The sequence below is a fragment of the Haliotis rufescens genome, unplaced genomic scaffold (genome assembly GCF_023055435.1).
Source record: "Haliotis rufescens isolate VD_foot unplaced genomic scaffold, xgHalRufe1.0.p SCAF_5, whole genome shotgun sequence".
Lineage (NCBI taxonomy): Eukaryota > Metazoa > Mollusca > Gastropoda > Lepetellida > Haliotidae > Haliotis > Haliotis rufescens.
This window is the reverse complement of record NW_025964223.1, coordinates 47,619,201-47,640,720: the sequence shown is the minus strand read 5'-3', so window position 1 is coordinate 47,640,720 and position 21,520 is coordinate 47,619,201. Positions and strand designations below refer to the sequence as shown.

Here is a 21,520-nt window from a genome sequence, read left to right as displayed (position 1 = left end):
ATGACGTCAAATCATAGTAAAACACTGTGGTGTGCACTCTTGGAACCCCAGAGTGTTGTATTAGAAAAGTCTATTGGTGTTATGACATTGTACTGTTTCTGTTGTAACTGTTTCAGATAAAAAAATAACGACTAGCATTCTTTTACATTGTTAACCGTAACGTGAATACGGTTCTTAACTTAACTTAAAACGTCAACGCATGAGAATAATAAGCAATTAGTCTCGTATATTTGCCGAATATTGAGCGAAGGGGCAAAAGAGTGATGAAAATTTTATTCCGGATATAATCATACTATCGGGGCCATGTAATCATTTCTATGCGTTATTCAAACATAATGCTAATTGCTGCTACTAGGGGGGGGGGGGGGTATTATTGTCTTGGTATTTCTCGGCTGTCATGGTAACCGTTATACATGTATTACAATCGTGTTCGAGTCAGAGTGACCCTTCCAAGCTTCAGTAAGCTGACGTAGGTTCCACGCGATAACGCAACACCGTTAGATATAACGCTTCCAATTTCGCTACTCCCCTGTTTGAATAAACAGATGGCTTGATAGTCTGGTGTTCTCTTACACATCGCCTGTACATGTGATTCTTATGTTATTTCCTTCTCCAAACTTATGTAGACTGCATATCGGGATAACAATGAGCTTTGGTTGTTAACTTTTCAGGGATAATTTCTCTTACACATTCACTATCAGCATGTACATGCATACGAGTTGACCAAAGGCTTTAACAGGTGTTTCATTTAACACAAGAAAGTAGTGTCTGTCTTTGTTTCACGGACAGCGTGTAATGTCCCTTCTGGGTGACCTCAACCGTGGTGTCCGTCCGTCCCATGGACATTGTGTAATGTCCCTTCTGGGTGACCTCAACTGTAGTGTCCGTCCGTCCCATGGACATTGTGTAATGTCCCTTCTGGGTGACCTCAACTGTAGTGTCCGTCTGTCCCGCTGACATTGTGTCATGTCCCTTCTAAGTGGCCTCAACTGTAGTGTCAGTCCTAATCCCATGGGCATATTATAATGTCCCTTCTGGATGACCTCAACTGTAGTGTCCGTCTGTCCCACTGACATTGTGTCATGTCCCTTCTAGGTGACCTCAACTGTAGTGTCAGTCCTAGTCCAATGGGCATATTGTAATGTCCCTTCTGGATGACCTCAACTGTAGTGTCCGCCCGTCCCATTAACATTGTGTGATGTCCATTCTTGGCGAGCTTCATTGTGTGTGAATCATCTACACTAATCTGGCACTAATACGCATACATAGTCTTTGGGCCAAATATATTGAGTGAATATTCATTTGATATATTTCGTGTGATGTTCATTATTGCCACCGACGTACCCCCGTGGGGATTCTTGATTACAATTATAGGTCCCCAGTAACTAAAAGGATCAGTGGTCAGGTTCTGGTTGATTGCGTGTCATCTTACTCCGACGGCATGGAACAGTGCTCACAATATCAATCCCTACGTTGGTCCGCCTTCACCTAGCAACAAACCAAAAATCAACCTAACAATGTCCTGTAATAAATCATATTTGTGTGATAAAATGTCCTGGTGTCACCCTTTCGCATTATCTAGAACCAGGGACATCTATTTGTTGTGCCTCTTGTCATGTCCAAGAACTGGATCGTGCTTGAATCCAATTTGGAATTGGGTACCCCCAGTTGTGATCGGCTGTCTGTAAAATGTTCACAGTATGATGACTATAAACTATCAACATCAGCATATGCCAGAAAATAACATTATCATAAAGAATAGGGGTGCAATCGCATTTTGAAAAGACAAACAAGCCAACGCTATGAAGTGGGTGAAACTGTTTATATAAATAAGAAGCATTGGAGCAACCAATATAACTTTGCTTTCATATATACATTTTGTTGTAAAATAACTTTCTCAAATATTTAATAAAATATACAACTTTTTGCACAAGATAAACTCACGCAGTGGTGACAATACAAGAAACTATCGTTGTTGGTCATATTGTCGGATGAATGTTTCAAATAAGTACAGCAAATTGTGTCCACCATTTTGACCTTTAACGCAGGAAACGACAAAAGCTCCACATATGGTAAGGATGATGGGAGGAGCTTAAATACAGTCTCGACGTGACTGCGAATGCACAGTAGGACGCGCAACAAGAGGTAAGGTTTGATAACATAACTGCAATGCCCTTTCAGAAGCGTCACAATTTCTGTTATGGAGGTCACTGTCGGAAATGTCACACGGCTAGAATGCTTGACTTGCGTTTTGTTGGTTTAGGCTTTGAAAAAGTGTAATTCAGATTGATACCACACAACGTATCAAACATAATGTCATCTGTTTTCTGTTTCAAATAATTCGGGCGACCCATTACGTTATATATTATTTTAAATGCGACTCAATAGGCAATGGAACATATGACATATATTATTTCAAGATCGTCTTTATTACACTATATATCGAACGTAAACATGTTGTTTCAGGTTGTAATTTTATAAGTAGTTTCCTCGTCCATATGGAGCGATACAGTAGCCCAGTGGTTAGTCGGGTCAGCGATCTGGGTTCGATTCCTAGTATAGCTACAATTTGTCATTCTGAGTGTTTCCCGCGATGTAGGTGCGCTATTGCCAAGTCGCGTTAATTGCACTCACTCACTCACTCACTCCTCGCCCGCCACTGCACGTCTATATAACATATCACAGACATGTTTAAATGTCGTCACATTAATTCGTGAGTTGGTTTTAAGCGCCATTGAACAACATTTCAGTTATAACACGGCGTGTCAGCTTGAGGTGGGAGGAAATACCGCATGATGCAAGTGAGTGAGTGAGTGAGTGAGTGAGTATGGTTTTACGCCGCTTTTAGCAATATTCCAGCAATATCACGGCGGGGGACACCAGAAAGGGGCTTCACACATTGTACCCATGTCGGGAATCGAACCCGGGTCTTCTGCGTGACGAGCGAACGCTTTAACCACTAGGCTACCCGACCGCCCCGCATGATGCAAGTCTTAGACGATTACCACTAAGGTGAAATCCGCGAGCTGACAAACCTAGAAACAGGGCCAATCTGGGATTCGTATCTTTACAGCGGATTTCGGCACCTTAGACGATTTGGTCTGCCATCATAACGTCCAAGGCAGATGGCCAGAACGCGCAGGCTCTGTCTGGTGTACACCTTCAGGAGGAATTCCAATACCTCAAGGTGAACAAACTTGGTTGCGTTCAGCGTCCAAATTCCAAATAGTTCAAATGTCATCAGGTTGAAGTCGCGCAGACATAAAATCTTACCCAAATGTATACGTTACGCTCAGGTAGAAATCTGAAAACAAAATTCCATATTCATCCTTACGTTCATAAAACAATACCTGTAAGATGTTTTTTAGTCATTCTAAATAGCAACTTAGAATTAGACCTTCTACGTGGCCTTAAAAAAAAGTTGGTGGTGTTAAAATTGTTGGCCCGTCACCCCGAAGACATGTGAATACTGGTGTCCTATATATTTCTGGAACAATGCGGCGTTAAATCAAACTCACACTGCACGGGTTTGTATTCAATTAAGGCACTCTCACACATATATAATGCGATTATGGGTAAAGGCAAACGTGCAGTAGTGTTCAGTGGTTCTGGAATGATAGTGTGGTTAATATCCAAATGATTTGGCACATTTGTTATAGACACTTTTCAATATCTGCTAAGGTAGGTTTCCTAACGAACGTTTAAGACAAGTTAACCTGCCATTCACAACCGTATTCATATCTATCACTGTCAGCGGACGTTAGAGGACGTACTGAGCACTCTCAACAGCTCAAACATTACATTATTGCGCGTATATTTGCCATGGACCCACCGACATCTTGACGTCAGTTCTAGTCAAAATATTTCTGAACTGATCGCCAACGTTAAATGTTGCTCATCATTGCATCTTTTTACGTTCATGGGAATACATTTCAAACTGTGGTCTTATTGGTCTAAGCAACAGTCTATTTTATCTGAAACCATGCACCGGTGTCACTGTCATTGGGTCTTGGATGTTTCTTGGGATTATCTCAGAGAAGAGGTACCCATCGCTTTGTCACATTCAATCAGCGTTCAATCTTAAATAAACAAATCACTACTATAAACATCTTCCTCTATTCCTTCTTTCCGTGTTCATATGCTTTCTATGTTCATCAAAACATATCCCATGCATTTCTACAGTCAATACGCCCTCAATTCAATCGAGGATGTCCTGTGTTCCGATAACCATCCACTGCCACAGCCTTGAGAACAATCATCTGATGGTCTTGACATTTCATTGCGGAAGTCAAGCACAGACGAAGACAGTACATGTGCTGCAACAAATGTCGAAAGGACCCAGATACAAATTCAAACGGCTCAGTGGAATCCACTGACTCATTAAGGATCCACTGACGCCGTGAAGAGCATCATTGAGACAACAACAGAGCATGCTGGTCCTCAGGCTCCTATTACCGCTCTGCCTCTGTATCAACTTGCGATGGAGCCTCCTCCTCAAACACTTGGTCATCCTGAGTTTGACTCCACTTCCACAACCTGATGTTCCTCTTCAGGATCTCGTCGTAGGTGGAGTCTCCACCCGTGAGTCCGTCCACGGGGAAGCTGACTGCAGACACGAAGGAGAAGGAACGAGGTCGAAACCTTTGCTTGAGAAGACGTAGAGATGACGTACTGTCTTCGAGTTCACTACCAGAGCTGTACAAGAAATCTTCTTGAGACCCAAGGGTGTCTGAAAAAAAATATGACAATGGAAGTGAAATATTTGACAAGGTAACTCCAGATCCTGTAACATATATGTATTCCAGGAAGCTCTGTCAACGTCATTATGAATAAATAATGTCAACCCAAAATGAACACGTACCCCGGAATAATGGTAAGAATATTACTTTAATTTGAAGTTTTACTGCTGAATAAAGCATTTTACCTGTAACACATCTCGTTTTGTAACAACCCACATGTAGTAGTCCCAGAATCCACACGTGTGCATGAGTATGTCGATGATACACTGGTATATGATACATACCCTGCTCACTGGATGTGGAACTGGTTCTTGAGAGATTCTTCTCCTCAAGACAGAACCTGGGCTCACTTTGCTGTCGCAGCAACGGGGGCTTCCGCACAGGGAGGGTAGAGTAGCCGTTGTGTGAATTGTTGAGCCTGACGTTGCAGGAAGAGGAACCTTCATGAAGTGCACGACGGCCCGAGCTAAGACGCCGGATTGTCTCGTTGATGTGGATGAGCTGCTTGAGAAGCTTCAGATCCTGTTCTCGCATTGCAGTCTGGAACAATAAGACAATAATGTTAGAGTGTACAGGAATATTCGACAATGGTAATGATTCCATATATCAAGGCCATGTCCGATATATAAAATCATACTTATTTAGTATACGTGAACAGGTTTTATTGACATTTAAAAATGGAATCTACAAGTGGCTTGACGGACCATGTAGGTAGTAGTGCCTAAATAACATTATCTCACGTAAAACAAGGAAGTATTGATGAGGATGACTCTCGAAAGCTCCCGTATGTTTAATACATAAGCAAGGTTCCGAGATAGATAGACGTGTTAGTGTAATAGTCAGGCGAATAGTCACTTATTTACTGACCACCTTTCCTAACCAAGTGCGTTCATAGAAAACCATAAGAGGCGATAGACAATAATAGATTTGATGGGTACCCGGTAGGATGACTTGGTATTTTGAATGTGGGGTAATCTGGGCTGATGGTATGTTATGTATTCTGAGCATGCGTCGTATGTAATGAGATAATTACTATCATGATAATGTATATATTGTCTCGAACGTCTCCAAAGTAGTTATCATTTGTTTTATTGTTCAATGTTCTTATGATATATGTAACCACCTAACGTATGATATATGACAGAGTGTGATTTTAATTGCCAGTGACGTCGACACTTAAGTGCATATCATACTTTTTAAAAGGAAAAAGTAATAAACCATCCCCATGCCATTCAATCATAAATCTATTTTACGCGCATTCCTTTGGACGATTGTTATTTTTAACAGCGCAAAGATTTATACCGCCTGTCAGGGGCAATGTCAGAAACAAGTATATTTCAATTACATCGTAAGACAGCTGTTTACGGAGGCCTTTTGCGATATCGTAAATCACCTGTGTGACTGACAGCCGGACACCCCCAGGGCGGGGTGGGGGAAGTACACAAAGCTTTAACTGTCAACATAACATTGTTTTCGGAACATTTCGTTGCTTCTTTCTAATGGATAACCGCCGCCAGTCACCGCAAATCTAAATGACGTCGGTGATAAACACTACATCATTCTATGTCCTTGTACTGATCAATTACCTTGTAAGTATAAGACGCGTGACATGTGTACCCTTTTATTATTCATTTATGAGATCTCGTTTAACATTTAAGGAAACGCATGATACTTTGTAACTGCTGTCCAAGAACATTACATATATCATATATACTATTTAACACATGAAATGCTTGAAAATAAATGAACTTATTTGAAGTTGGCGACGACACGACACATTAGAGATATTCATGTTCGAGTATCTATCACACATAGAGACATAGTTTTTTTGTGTTGAACTACACGAAGAGACATAGTTTTTTTTGTGTTGAACTACACGAAGTAGATATATATATATATATATATATATATATATATACTTTATCCCCTCTCTTCTACAACGTTCTCTGTCTCTCGCTCCCTCTCTCTTATCCGTTCTCTATCTATCTGTCTATCTATCTATCTATCTATCTATATCTTGCGCTCCCTCTGCCTCTTTCATGCAGCGTTATAACAATTTCTGTGAACATGACATTATACTATATATCTCATATCATCAACGACTGGGGACATAAAACTTTTGTTATCTGTAGCATTAACTCCATTTCAGTCTTGGAGATCTGAACAAACATCTTCCATGTCACTGGAGACCTATTGACACAATAACCATCGACTATTCAAGGTCATCTGATGTCAATATTTACATTGTCCAGCTAACATTCCACTGTTTATGATGGTCACCGTGGATTGATATATTGTATGACACCCCCCAAAACCATTACAGATAACAGCGATATCCGCCCAGGGGCACGAATACTGTAGACTGTCACGTCGACACCGCAGCATCCAGCAGGATGGGATGTGCTCCTACATGTAGAATGGGCTGGTACAGTTTATGTACACCAAGTCAAATGTACACCTGTCAGTGAATTGTCCACCCCAAATGGTAGGCTTACTTTATCATCTTAATTTGTTAGGTTTGAGTTTGATTTTAAATGAACTTATATTTGTAATACAGAATACGATTTTGGAAATGGTGGGAACGTGAATTGACGTCGAGAATAAAAAACCTATAGTAGAGTAAGATAGTTTTCCAAAATCAAAACTAAAAAAGTCAATAAACGCAGTATAGAATATCACAAAAAAGAATTCTGAGCAAACAAACCATGTCAAACTCTTCGTAATGTCACTGAGATTTTTTACTACGAGACGCCAAAACATGTACTGTGGTCAAACGATACCAAATTATTTAAGCTTTAAATAAACTTGAAAGCTCATAAAGATTGCAAGATAAAAGAGAGCAGTTTATATCTTAACCAGGTCAGAGCCTGTTTGATGTGTGTATGTGTATCATGCATCGGGTTTAGATCACAATGTTATAGTATATGCGCATGAAACACAGCCACGGGGTTATACATATTTATGAATGTACCGCTCGGGTTCAAGGCGTGCATCAAGTCTTGTTTTTATAATTTATTTACTACCGTCCCGCGCTCATTTACATCATCAATATTTGCACTAGCAGTGAATATTCTTCATGGTTAATGCTATTGACAAAAGTTGGAAATATTCTGATTTAACTCATTAAAGATAGAGGTGTGTTAAACCACACATTGAGTCTGTGATAAGGTCTGTATTTCACAAACATTAAAGAGCACCAGACATATCATATAAGTGTTTTTGAACTGCTTAAGATGACGTGTACTCTTTTCTCAAAGTGGAGAATGTACGATGTTTAACACTCATTGTGTCGGTCACGTCCTTATTATCCTTTCTGTGAGTTTTCAAACCTGTCGCAGACAATTTGCTGAAAAGCTGACTGTTTTATCTAATGAACATAAAACACAAAATATGTAACTTTTGACCCAAAGATGTGTTGCCATTCGATGCTAGATTATAGCATGAACAGCAGCATGTGAGGCACTGAGGTGATGATTCCAAGTTAAAACAAGGAATAAGATCAAACCTTACTGCACATTATATTTTCTCATATTGCAGTCTTAAACCTGTGTGCGGAATACCACTGACAACCAGTCAGATAATCTACGCCTAAATTGTAGAGCTGACACCAGACATGGCCGGGTGTGATAGCATGCATGGTTGAGATGTGGTCATTGTGTGGTTGGGATGTGTTCATTGAATGGTTGAGATGTGTTCATTGAATAGTTTAGATGTGTTCATTGAATGGTTGAGATGTGTTTATTGTGTGGTTGAGATGTGTTTATTGAATAGTTGAGATGTGTTGATTGTGTGGTTGAGATGTGTTCATTGAATGGTTGAGATGTGTTCATTGTGTGGTTGAGATGTGTTGATTGTGTGGTTGAGATGTGTTCATTGAATAGTTGAGAAGTGTTCACTGTGTGGTTGAGATGTGTTCATTGAATGGTTGAGATGTGTTGATTGTGTGGTTGAGATGTGTTGATTGTGTGGTTGAAATGTGTTCATTGAATGGTTGAGATGTGTTCATTGAATGGTTGAGATGTGTTCATTGAATTGTTGAGATGTGTTCATTAAATAGTTGAGATGTGTTCATTGTGTGGTTGGGATGTGTTCATTGAATGGTTGAGATGTGTTCATTGAATAGTTTAGATGTGTTCATTGAATGGTTGAGATGTGTTCATTGTGTGGTTGAGATGTGTTTATTGAATAGTTGAGATGTGTTGATTGTGTGGTTGAGATGTGTTCATTGAATGGTTGAGATGTGTTCATTGTGTGGTTGAGATGTGTTGATTGTGTGGTTGAGATGTGTTCATTGAATGGTTGAGATGTGTTCATTGTGTGGTTGAGATGTGTTCATTGAATAGTTGAGAAGTGTTCACTGTGTGGTTGAGATGTGTTCATTGAATGGTTGAGATGTGTTGATTGTGTGGTTGAGATGTGTTGATTGTGTGGTTGAAATGTGTTCATTGAATGGTTGAGATGTGTTCATTGAATGGTTGAGATGTGTTCATTGAATTGTTGAGATGTGTACATTGAATTGTTGAGATGTGTACATCGTGTGGTTGAGATGTGGTCATTGAATGGTTGTGATGTGGTCATTGTGTGGTTGAGATGTGTTCATTGAATGGTTGAGATGTGTTCATTGAATGCTTGAGATGTGTTCATTGAATTGTTGAGATGTGTACATTGAATTGTTGAGATGTGTACAACGTGTGGTTGAGATGTGGTCATTGAATGGTTGTGATGTGGTCATTGTGTGGTTGAGATGTATTCATTGAATGATTGAGATGTGTTGATTGTGTGGTTGAGATGTTGTCATTGAATGGTTGAGATGTGTTGATTGTGTGGTTGAGATGTGTTGATTGTGTGGTTGAGATGTGTTGATTGTGTGGTTGAGATGTGTTGATTGTGTGGTTGAGATGTGTTCATTGAATGGTTGAGATGTATTGATTGTGTGGTTGAGATGTGTTCATTGAATGATTGAGATGTGTTCATTGAATTGTTGAGATGTCTACATTGAATTGTTGAGGTGTGTTCATTGTGTGGTTGAGATGTGTGCATTGAATTGTTGAGATGTGTACATTGAATTGTTGAGATATGTTCATCGTGTGGTTGAGATGTTGTCATTGAATGGTTGAGATGTGTTGATTGTGTGGTTGAGATGTGTTCATTGAATGGTTGAGATGTGTTGATTGAATAGTTGAGATGTGTTGATTGTGTGGTTGAGATGTGGTTATTGAATGGTTGAGATGTGTTCATTGTGTGGTTGAGATGTGTTCATTGCATAATATGAGAATATACCTGAACCTTTTAGTTTTAGTGCACGAATGTTTCTTGTTTAGAAAAACGATGCGGGCGTGATGAGTTATGCCCAATTTTTTTTATTTAAAATAATGTCCAAAACAGGACATTTTAATAATATATAAGCAGACCATTAGTGACGAAAAACGGAAAGGTGTGAAACAGTCTCCCCGGGATTAGGTTGTCAAACAAACATCTGTGTTATCTCCGCCCTCCAAGGTCCGCCACCCCGGGCCACCCCTCGGGTCATCACTGTCTGCCGGGCCCGGAGATCGGCCAGGCACGTTCCTGTATCTACTGGTCCCCAGATTATGCAGGGGTTATTTAAAAATAAATTACACACCTTTATATTTCGAGATAAAAGAATCTAGTGTGGATGGAGTGAGACGAAATGTTTTAATATACATCGCAACAGCATACATGTACTTGCACAGATGTCACGTTTAGCATATTAGAGAAACAATCACGTTTCGATTACAAAGTCAACATTTTTCACCATAGGTAAGTTTGAAAGTGATGAAGCCAGTGTGGGAAGATTGAGACAATATTAACTACTAATTGCTCATGTGAACTCAAACACACTGTTTAATGTGTTAATCGTTTAATACCACATGTAACCAAAATTGTCGACAATTTCGCAGTGCTTTATAGTGTTTTTATACAAGGGCTCAGTTTTCTACCGTAGAAAATCATCTGTGAACTTTCATGTTAGAATTGGTGTCCAGTCACTCGTGTTTGTCGATGGAGCCGGCGAAAAACTGAGAGTTATGACTCTGAGACTTGATTTTTTATGCATCGTGGCGTGTATAGTCATCATGATTTCAATCACTGGTTTGAATGGTTCAGGAGACTCGATTATTAACAGACTGTCGTGATGTAGCTCGAATACTGCCAACTGCGGCGTTCAGTAATATTAACTCACTATTCTGTTGTTGATTCAAAATCCCTACGCCTTCACATGCTTCATCAAATGACGATACCTACTTAGGTCACAAGAAATTGTTCAGCTGTGGGTCCAAATCGTAGCCATCCTTTCAAAATAATGTATAACTATATTTTTCGTCGGGAGTTAAGGCTGTCAGTCAAATGGCGATATTGAGCAACAGAATTCTGTTCAAGGAGATAATTGATTATACTTATATATACCAGTGTTGCAGTTGTGTCATGTGAATATGATGTTTAAACTAAATAAGAGAGGTCATTCCATTATGATATGATTGAACTTGACGTGTCATATATGACATGGCGTTATTACCGGACATGCAACAAATACAAAGCACGACATTATTAGTTCGTGGTCACGATTTCATGGAAAGTTTCAAGTAAATGTTTCCGTTTGTGAAATATAATGCTGGTTCTTCCGTTAATGTCATGAACATTTATTCTTCAGTACAACGAAGTAAGGGAAATACATATGGTTCATGAATATTATTAATAACACGTGGTAGCCAACTTTTGAGTAAATGGACTTGAGAGAAAAAATAACTAACGTTTCTGCTATATCGATCGTCTTTTGCAATCCCGGGTTAAAAAACTTCCCCGTGCTCGCTTTGTTGTAGACTATTTGTTTCAGAACGACCCTTTAATACAACATCAAGGAGTACATGTAGTCATCAGCGTGTTAAGAATATATAATTTAAACATGTGTTTATTCAATGAATCTTGATCGGTAAATAATCCAAGAATATATGTTCGTTACATTGTGCGATAAGTCCCTAATAACAAGTGTTATATCAGCAAATGATGTTTACACATTTCATATCAGAAAATTATGGAAAATGGGAAAACAACTAATTGCGTGAATTTTAAGGAAAATGATTTTCAACAGCTTGGAGTTCCAAGTGATAACTCAACAACAATACACAAACTCACAGACCATTGTAACCACCCGATCCCCAATCCGATATTATGACAAGAAATGAACATAGAGTTTTAAGAGTCCACGACGATTCCTAAGTGGTGATCCTCAATGATGTCCAATACCCTTCACACGATAGATAGGGATGAATCCGTACAATGAAAGATGCATTAAAACAAAGTTAATATTTCAAACCAAGTGTAATCGAATAGAACGAAGACTAGTAGATGGAGACTTAATTAATGATATGCCACCTATTGTGTTTCTATCCTATCAAATCAACCAGGTGAGATGCCATTTTTAAATACGTCATGTAAATGTCCTGTTTCATAATTCACAAGCCTTTTTATGCCTCTTTGTTATAACCCGGGCCTGGCAACTCACAACATGAGCTCTCGTTATTGGGTAAATATATTGACTGAGTTAGAAGAAGGTCCTGTTTACACTGAAGTAGTTTCTTTCAGATTGAGAAAAGGAATTTGACTTATGCTTTCATCCTACAAAGTGATAGAATGTCTCTCTGTGCCTGTGTGTCTCATGCACCCAGTGAATACCACGCTTTTAATGTTCATCATCCCAGGCAAAGAAATGACTCGATTTTTTTTAAAGCTGTAAAATTGCAAATCACCGATGAGTAACGTTAGTGGTATTTGTGTCCAGTGTTAGCGCGTGGCGGTTGTACAGACACTATGCTGTCACCTATTGAGTGTCAACCTGACTTTTATTATTTCCCATATAATGACTCATAGTGTCTGACTATTTTCAAAATTCAGTTCCGATGTCTTTTGCTGCAATCAATAAATCAACTATAAGTTAGCCTGAGATTAACACTACTACCGTAGTTTTGAGCGTTGTGCCTATGAAAAAAACCCCGCACGTCATGGCTTTCTACGTAGCCAAAGACACTTTGGCCAAATTGTGCATACAATGCGATCTGACGCGTTGAAATAAGTGCTGCATTTTGTTTTTGACGCATCGCAGATGAAGTTGCATTTCGAATTCCATTAATAGCGTCGTATTGTGCGCGTACAGTTAAGACTGCTCAAGGCATATGTAGATTTCTGGTGAATATATGTATCTATGCACATATGCTTTACTATATGTATGAATGTTTGCGTGTGGGCATACTGTCTATATATTAACTATCATGGACTCTATAATTGTAGTGAACATAGTTTTCATGATGCATTACTTATTGTTACGTAATTGATATTATATATAAAATAATTACTTCTGTCATAACAAGTTTCCTGTTAAGATCAAAATATTGTATTTGTTAATATATGTTTTTATATGTCACATTCACCGTACATGTATGTGTCTTCGCATATCTATCTTTAGTGTATTCTAGAAATCGCAGTTTAATACACAGCAGTAAATCCAGTCAAACGGCGCGTGAAAACTTACCAAGATTTAATTACTGATATTTAAACACTAAGTTTCTATGTACTGATAGCACATATAGGTTATAAGCGTACTCGTGAGAGGTCATTCTCGATTATCCAGTTTATAAATCTCCATTATATTATGAGAAATGTCCTGGTCATTCGTTCCCATAGTTTCGTGTGGACGGCCATTTTAGAGTCGTGTCATTCTAATTAGAGTATTTATCCTTGTGGAATGAGGGAATGGTAAACTTTTATAAATCGAAGATGATGAGAAATACGATCAACGAAATTAAATTCAAAAGAAGATATTAGATAAAGACAAATAATGATTTAGTTCAAAACAGGAGATAATAGATAGTGTCAAACTATTACTTTAATCCGCATACTAAAGATTCGAGGATATGTTATAATCTACTGCCTAGGAGTCAAAATGTCATATCCGTAAATGGCAGATAATCGAACGTAGTATCAGAGACTATGGATGATTAAATTAGATCACTGGCAACCTGTCTGCTACGTTCTAAAACCGATACAGTAATCCGTACATAATCATGATCCGCCATAAATTGAGATTTACATACAAGAGCATTCAGAAATTCTGGGCCCTCTTGCACAAAGCGAGCTTAGCTTTGGTGTATAGACGTATGATATGTCACGAGATCGCTGTGTGTCAGTTATTGATCGAGAAACTCATTTTTGATTTATTTAGCGCATGCAGACATACATCGTATCACTATTATTTCCACGTGCATATTACATCATGCAATATGTATGTCACACCGACTGTTGTAATACATAATTTTCATTACAGAGGCGGACATATACATTACTATGGTAAATAAATTCATATCACATAGACTGAACGTTTTGGGTACTGGTAAATCACTCGAGTCTGGACAACTGAGGAAGTGAGGAATGATTCCTGTCCTTGTCAAGGAGTCACGCGTTTAAGTGAGTGAGTTATACTATATTTTACGTCGCTTTAACGATATTCCTGGGGACACCAGGCTTCACGTGTACCAATGTGGGAATCGAACCTCAACTGTAGTTAACATTTAATGAACTATTAAGTATCTACGTCACAACTGCATTACATATATACAAGTATGTCACAGCACTATCCTAAATAACAAATTGTGGGGACACAGGATTGCGTCTTTAAATTGTGGGAGCTTGAATTACAATGACATCAAATATTCAAACAGTTATTGCTGACATAGGCATGCGCCTTTAAGTTGTGTAAAAGTTAAACATTCCATAAATCCACAGTATTTGCGTTGTTGATTAATTGAGGCAGTTCAGTACAATTATGGCTACGAAAGTCCGAGGTGGCATACTTATTGGTACCTGGTAATGTATAGTACTGTGCACCATATGTACGCGGATCAAGATCATCTCCTTGTATTAGACCAACGCGAGGCACAGAGTCAATTAGGGGTTCAGGCGATAAAACACTTTGTTGGTCTGAACAAACTCACTACAGGGGAGATATTTCGGGGTGTTTGGCGTATGATTTTAGTAAAAAATTGGCAAGTATCTTAAAACTACCCCCTCGGGCTCGTTGAGGGGTTCCACGTGTCAAAGAGGTCACGTATTATTTATGTTGTACAGAACTTTGCTTTGAAAAGACCCTGTCATAAAACGTGATTTATGTAACCACTTACTGGACATGCTTTAATGTATGGTTTTATCTTCGAAACGTGTTTTGAGTAAGTCGCTTTAAATAAATAAATTAGTTTTGATATCTGTAACGACCCCTTAGGAAAAATGTTTTAACATACGTTACTCAGTGTTTCTGATACTTTACATGTTCTCTTCTCAAATATAGTGTTCTATAAAATTAATAATTGATTACAGACGACATGACATAAACATGGCTTTCAAAATGGGCATTAAGTGTCGATTACAACATTAATTAACATGAATCGAATTCATAAAAGAAACATAATCGATGCTATATTTACAAATATATCTTTGGCATTCATACACTAGTCGAGTCATTTTTTGCCTAACTAAACACAAGAAATTGTCAAAGATGTATTCTGGAAAGTAAATATCCCTTAACTCGCAGAAGTTAGGCATTACAGAACACCTCTCAGACTTCGCTCTGAAACGACTGCCAAAGGTCAACTGCTTCATTGGAGAGGCCCTTTAAGTTAATTTCTGTTTTTGGCGCTAATCCGTATACCCCACATGATGATCCCTGCTGTACACCTATCTTATCTGTAATCCCCCAAACTTAAATCTTAAGCGCCCCCATTGATCAATAGACAATGTATAATGACAACTGTAATTTGTAAGGTCGCATTGCCGTCCTTGTTTTCGTATTATGACGCCCTAACATAAACAGGTGAACAGGTTTGCACCGTAACGTAACTATTAGTAAGCAATAAACAAACAAAAATAAACACACAAAACTTCTGAGATGGATTGAAAGGTGCAATCTTCGCCGGTGTTTCCTCGATACAAACCATTTCTTTTTTCTGCATCCAGTTTTGAATGACGCCCTTGAATTCCTCAGTGTTTGACTAATGTCGCAAGCTTATCTGAACAAGATAATAGTTTATCTGAATATGTGTGATTTGGTGTTTTTTTATCACTTGGCAATTGTTCGAGGAACAACGATGAGACCAAAGGGTTTCTGAGGTGTATCAATGTGATAACCTCAATATACTCCCCTATCTTATCCGATCCTACATGATGTGTCTTAATCGAGCATATTGACAGCCGAAGGTGGGTATGGTTATCTGAAGTTCACTGAACAACGGTTGCCCTCACCAATATGACCTGCATTGACAAGTATATCCCCGCCATTGCAGTACCTGTTAAAGTGACAATGGGGTAGTCTCGTGGTTAAAGCTTTGGTTCGTTACACTGACCAGCCGATTTGATTTTCCACATGGTACAGTGTGTGGAGCCCGTTTCTGATGTCCTCCGCCGTGATATTTTGGGGATTCTGTTAAACGCTGCGTGAAGCGGATCCTCACTGACAGCTGACCATGTGAAATCTATAGACGTTTGAGTATAAATTTGTTTCCTTGATTATGCGAAGAGTTATACATTATTGAAAAGAAAACCCAGCAGAGTTAATAGACTATATTTCACTATTCCATTACAGTTTTACTCTTAGATCCAAAAAATCATTTCGTTATAGCCTTAATTAGTTAATATGTTATTCTCGTATGATAAAATGTCCGTCAATACATGATGTATTCCTCTGTGTGATAAGTATGTCAGTTCAATTTTCTTATTTTTATGAGTTTCTGATTTCGTTTCTGATTTTGTCAATAACAGCATACGTCACTAGCGTAAAATAAGTCTTTTTTTTACTTTCACCACCATTAAATGCCATGTATTCATTGTGCACACATGCAGGAAAAGATGATTACATAAAATTGATTTGTTTTGTCGTAAACTAACATGCATATGTTTCTAGACAACACTAAGGGGTATGAACAGCCATGTCTACCGCGCCCTCGTGTCAGGGGCATTCGTTTCTCCTGGTGGCAGCCCATCCCACCCGGCACACCCCAGTAACACCGTAGTAATACAGGAGTTGTTGTTCAATCTCTAGGTGCGTGTGACTCATCCGGACATTTGAATAACAGGCTTAATCTTTCCCCATTCTGGGGCTTCTCTCCCTGCTGCAGGTTCATTTAGCTGTGTAAGCACATTTATCAAGTTCAACAAAGTTAACTGTGCATATCAACAACTGCCATGGATATATGACAGACCAGTACGAAGACATGTTTTTTTCAAACATGTTTCCATAAAACCATTTGACGAAAAGGGATGTTCACACATTTGTATTAATCTAAATATTCCTCAGGGTGTCTTTTTTTGTAACCTGAACTACTTTTTAACAAATCGTTTGCCTTTGAAGATGTTACGAGGTATGGGATTAATCATGTGTGATGTTGAGCTTGAAAGCTAACAACTAGTTTTGAAATTCCTTTTTTTGTTAAAAAATCAGTATCAAATGGACTGAAATAAACATTATGCTCTGCATGTCTCCGCCCAAACAATAAACATTAAAGTGAGATTGATCTCCACTGCTATACGTAAAGGACACATGGATTTTTTCTAAATCTCTATCATAACGCTTATAAAGGGATCAAAATCTAGTTGCTATTTTGAATTTAACAGACTTTACAACCCAGAAAAACCAGTTGCCATATGGTATATACAGCCATCAATTTAAGCTATGACAGATTAACAGTCACGTATTTCATAACCATGAACTACAACAGAAACCTTGAATACATCAACAAGGGCTGGAAAAATTCGTGAAATCCAGCGTGACAGATGACAAACGACTTTTTCATAAGAGGGTAAGTGTATAATAGGTATATCAAATCCATCTGCATCGTTATGGGCTATTAAGTGTGGTCACTGGTGGATCAATAGAATGTCAACTCAGTAGATGTGCTGCTATAGTGAGGAATGTTCGCCCATGTTGCTGACTCTCTGGGAACGAAGGGTATCGAATAGTCGCCCAGTTTAGAATCGGTTCACAATCAACACCTCTGATTAATTCAAACCACTTTAGGACCGTCCATTTGATATTTTGAGGCTGAGGGGGTGGGGGGTTGGTGGGAATGGGGATGGGGTGTTTTGCTTGTGTGTCATGGTGACACGGGAACAAAATAAAGGTGTTGGCATACACAATAATAAATAATATATTGGTCACAATATTCAAATAATATATTCATAAACTGTGGAGTGTATTCTTCCCATGTGATATTCACAACACGGGCACGTAAAACCTTCATTTGAGTTTTCAGAAAGGGCTATTAGAAAAGAAAATATGTTCAATTATGGTTTTTACAATATAAACAGAATATATGTGCCAGACGGGCGATGTCATACATCACAATGGAATATATATTAAGATAGCTGGTTTAATTTTGTCGCCCTTACATTCACAATTCCGAACAGTGTACATTTAATTAACCTTATTTCTTTACTCTTGGAAGGAGCTACGTTAAGGTATGTTAACGTTGGGCCACTCTAAAACATTGACAACACATTGATGCAAATATTAACGTTTTAATCATATCCAGAGGAATGCAATAAATATAAGCGGTATGTTCTGTATACAAATTCCCATTGGGGATATTATAAACTTTGACGTTTGATGTATTCATTAATCTATGCAACAATTATCGTCTTGTATACAATTATATAAAGATGTACAGTGATGATTAAAAAGCTACAAATATGCAAAAAAAACCACCCATAATGTGTTCTTAATGTCAAATGTTTACATATGCTGCCCGTTTCGCTTCAGACAAGCAATTTTACATCTCCAACCTATGGCGTTTTCAACATGAGCAGAATTTCAATGCTAAGACTTACGAAGCCTGCATATATAATCAAGGATAATTCCAATAACTACAGAATCTTGACGAACCCATGTTTGTATGTGCTTTGTTAATGTGAATACGTGGTCCTCCTTGTGTTCTCGCTTACACCTATATATTGACATATACTCGCAGCATGTAAAGTGTGAGGGTATGTACATAGGGACAACCATGGTTCGTCTTGCTCTGAGGAGATGGGATAGTACATCATATGAAAACAGTCTTTACAACTGCAATAACAATCTACTTAGTTGAATTACACACGTATAAAATAAGTTTTACAAATACTGTATGTTTTAATTTGAATTAAGTTGACTAAATACATACATGTATATATACCTTTACGATGTTGACAGTAGTAATTAAACATAGTTTAACTGTACATTTCTTGAAATGTATATCGTCGGCAGTCATGCACTGTCAATGTTCCATGTGTTTGCTGTAGTAATTAGTGATAACTGACATACGCCTGTAATGACATCTTACCTGAGTCATGTAATTGTAAATTACAACTATGTTGACAAAAGTATATTGCACACTTACACACGCAATTTTACCCGTTGAATGTGTACACATAACCATATGCAGACCTATAGTAATGATAATGTTGTAATAACCTTCCAATACTAAATACACTTCAGTGAAAGAAAAAAACGATACGTTGTCGTCAATAGTTATCCAGGCATGGGGTCGGTGTATGAATATTCACGTAAACAGTCAGTACAACTCTACTGAAAGGGGTACTATCTATAGACTCCAATGTGCTGTCAAATAACACTTCTGAGATCATGACTCTGGATAGTCCTATTGTCTACATGAAGCCAGCACTAAAAGGTGAGTTATACTACTAACCTGGGCTAATAAAGAATACACTTGACAACTGGATGTGACCATATATTAAAAACGTTATCACAACGCTACTAGGCTGAAAACAGTCGCCGAAACACTGCAAACTTAAGAATGCCCGAAGGGAGTAGGGTGTTAGAGGGTGATCACTTTGGTGTTTGGTGCCGACAAACCAGAACTCATGATTAGGATTTGGATTCGAACCCAAGATCATTGGTTACTGTCATGCCTAAGGGACACACTTCAGCACGGTGAAGTGTGGCCCATTAGATCTCCAATGCCTCCTCGGGTCAATACAAAAACATCCAGGAGATATGAGACGTCACCAAGGCCTTTGTACATCAACATCTTCGCCATGGAAAGGATAACCTTGTATTTGGTCCCCACATACATCCGCGAATCATCTACAGTGATGACACCAGGTGTTCGCCAAAGAGTGCACACCGCCTTACGATTACGGTTAAATTAAACATGCGAGTTTTTGTATTATGTTAAGGGGTACAGCAGAAAAGCACACAATTCTGAACCTGCGATCTAATTAAAACCCCTTTCTCACGCTAGATGTAGCATTAAAACATATTAACGTCAAACCGCTATCAATACGCATGCATGACACGTATTACTGCATTGACGCTTATGTTAAAGATGCGTAAAGGTTGACGTGTACAAGGTGACAGACAACCCGTGTGATAGTCCACAAACGAGAACTCCACAAGAAGCAGAGCGTCTGGAAATACAACAAAGACATCTTTCTCCAGAAATAATCGCAGACACAGACGTTATTCAGCAACACGTAGCCAGCGTTGGCCTTAAAAAAGCATTATTTATCCTCGGAATTACACAAATATACACCAGACCGAGGTTTGTGTAATGAGAAGATAAGTAGTTCATGTTTATTGTCAATAAATGACATACTCCCCTTTCATAATTAAGTCATATCAAGCTGTCAGAAATATTACAAAATGTTCTGAAATGATTTTGTAAGCAATACGTATATTGCTCTATAGTAGATGAAGTATGTTTACAAGGTGAATAATGTAGAGTGTAAAGTGCTTCCATGGTACTCTCCCCAGACCTAGGGTCTCCCGGTTTGATAGAAATGTACACACGTCAGTGTCTGGGGTGAAAACAAATGCCTACCGCTGATTTACTGCTGTCGCTCATGAGATGTTATCAATTACCCTCTAGACGACTATTATACATCTATAAACCCAGAGAGCGATCCTTTGACGTTTCAGGTACTCGTTGTGGGTAAGAAGTTGGGTCCATGATACAAACACATGAGACAGACATATAGGCATAACATATCAGATACAGAACTACTTGGTTTCATAATGTCTGTACAGGAACTGCAATTGTAATTATTACTTTTTTTATGAATGTAATCCCATTTATGTAAAGTCCCATTTTTTTCAAGTGTTTCTGCAGTAACCTATACTTGTTTTCAGGTGGTTTAAAGGGTGAATGCTCTGGTAATTATTTACATTTCAAGGACGCTAATTTGTGCACACACGTGTTCATGGCACGTACAGGTACTACCTTGGTGAACGGATAAGCGTATATTCAAATTACATTCTCAGATCCCTGGGGAGTATACAGCTCAAATTGTCTGTTGAGCGCACTGATGCTAAGCAATCTTCTGGAGACTCACGATAGAGGGATAATCAAATTCGTGCCCTCGTCACATCTGTCACAGAAGGCGTGGCGTGAGTATTAGGGTCAACGCCGCTTTGATCGTCAGTTCAGTTATATATCACGGTGTATCAGTTTCCCATAAGAAGAATCCCGCAGTTCAAGACGTTGACCACTTGGATGAAATACTGGCGGAAAGGTATGTTACATACAGGATCATAACCAAGGCGAATTTGGACTCGAACCCACAAACAACGTATCCTTGCACGACTAAGGGACGCAAATCTGCTCAGAGCAATACGACGCCATAAGTAAGAGACTTGGTCCCAAAAGGGGCCATTCGGATTGTAAAGATGCGGTAGACTACATACAGCATGACACGGTAGCCCCAGTGTTTAGATCAGCACTTACATT

At 38.7% G+C, this 21,520-nt stretch overlaps 1 protein-coding gene across 1 annotated transcript in view; it reads right to left on the bottom strand.

Moving 5' to 3' along the window:
• Positions 1–1,807: 1,807 nt before the first annotated feature.
• LOC124137128 overlaps positions 1,808–21,520 on the bottom strand; it is a 31,111-nt gene continuing 11,398 nt past the window's right edge. The window contains exons 2-3 of the mRNA XM_046503305.2: positions 5,024–5,279; positions 1,808–4,729 (exon numbers count right to left, since the gene is read on the bottom strand). Coding sequence (XP_046359261.2) covers positions 4,452–4,729; positions 5,024–5,279 — 534 coding nt within the window. The 3' untranslated portion in view covers positions 1,808–4,451. The remainder of the gene's footprint in view (positions 4,730–5,023; positions 5,280–21,520) is intronic.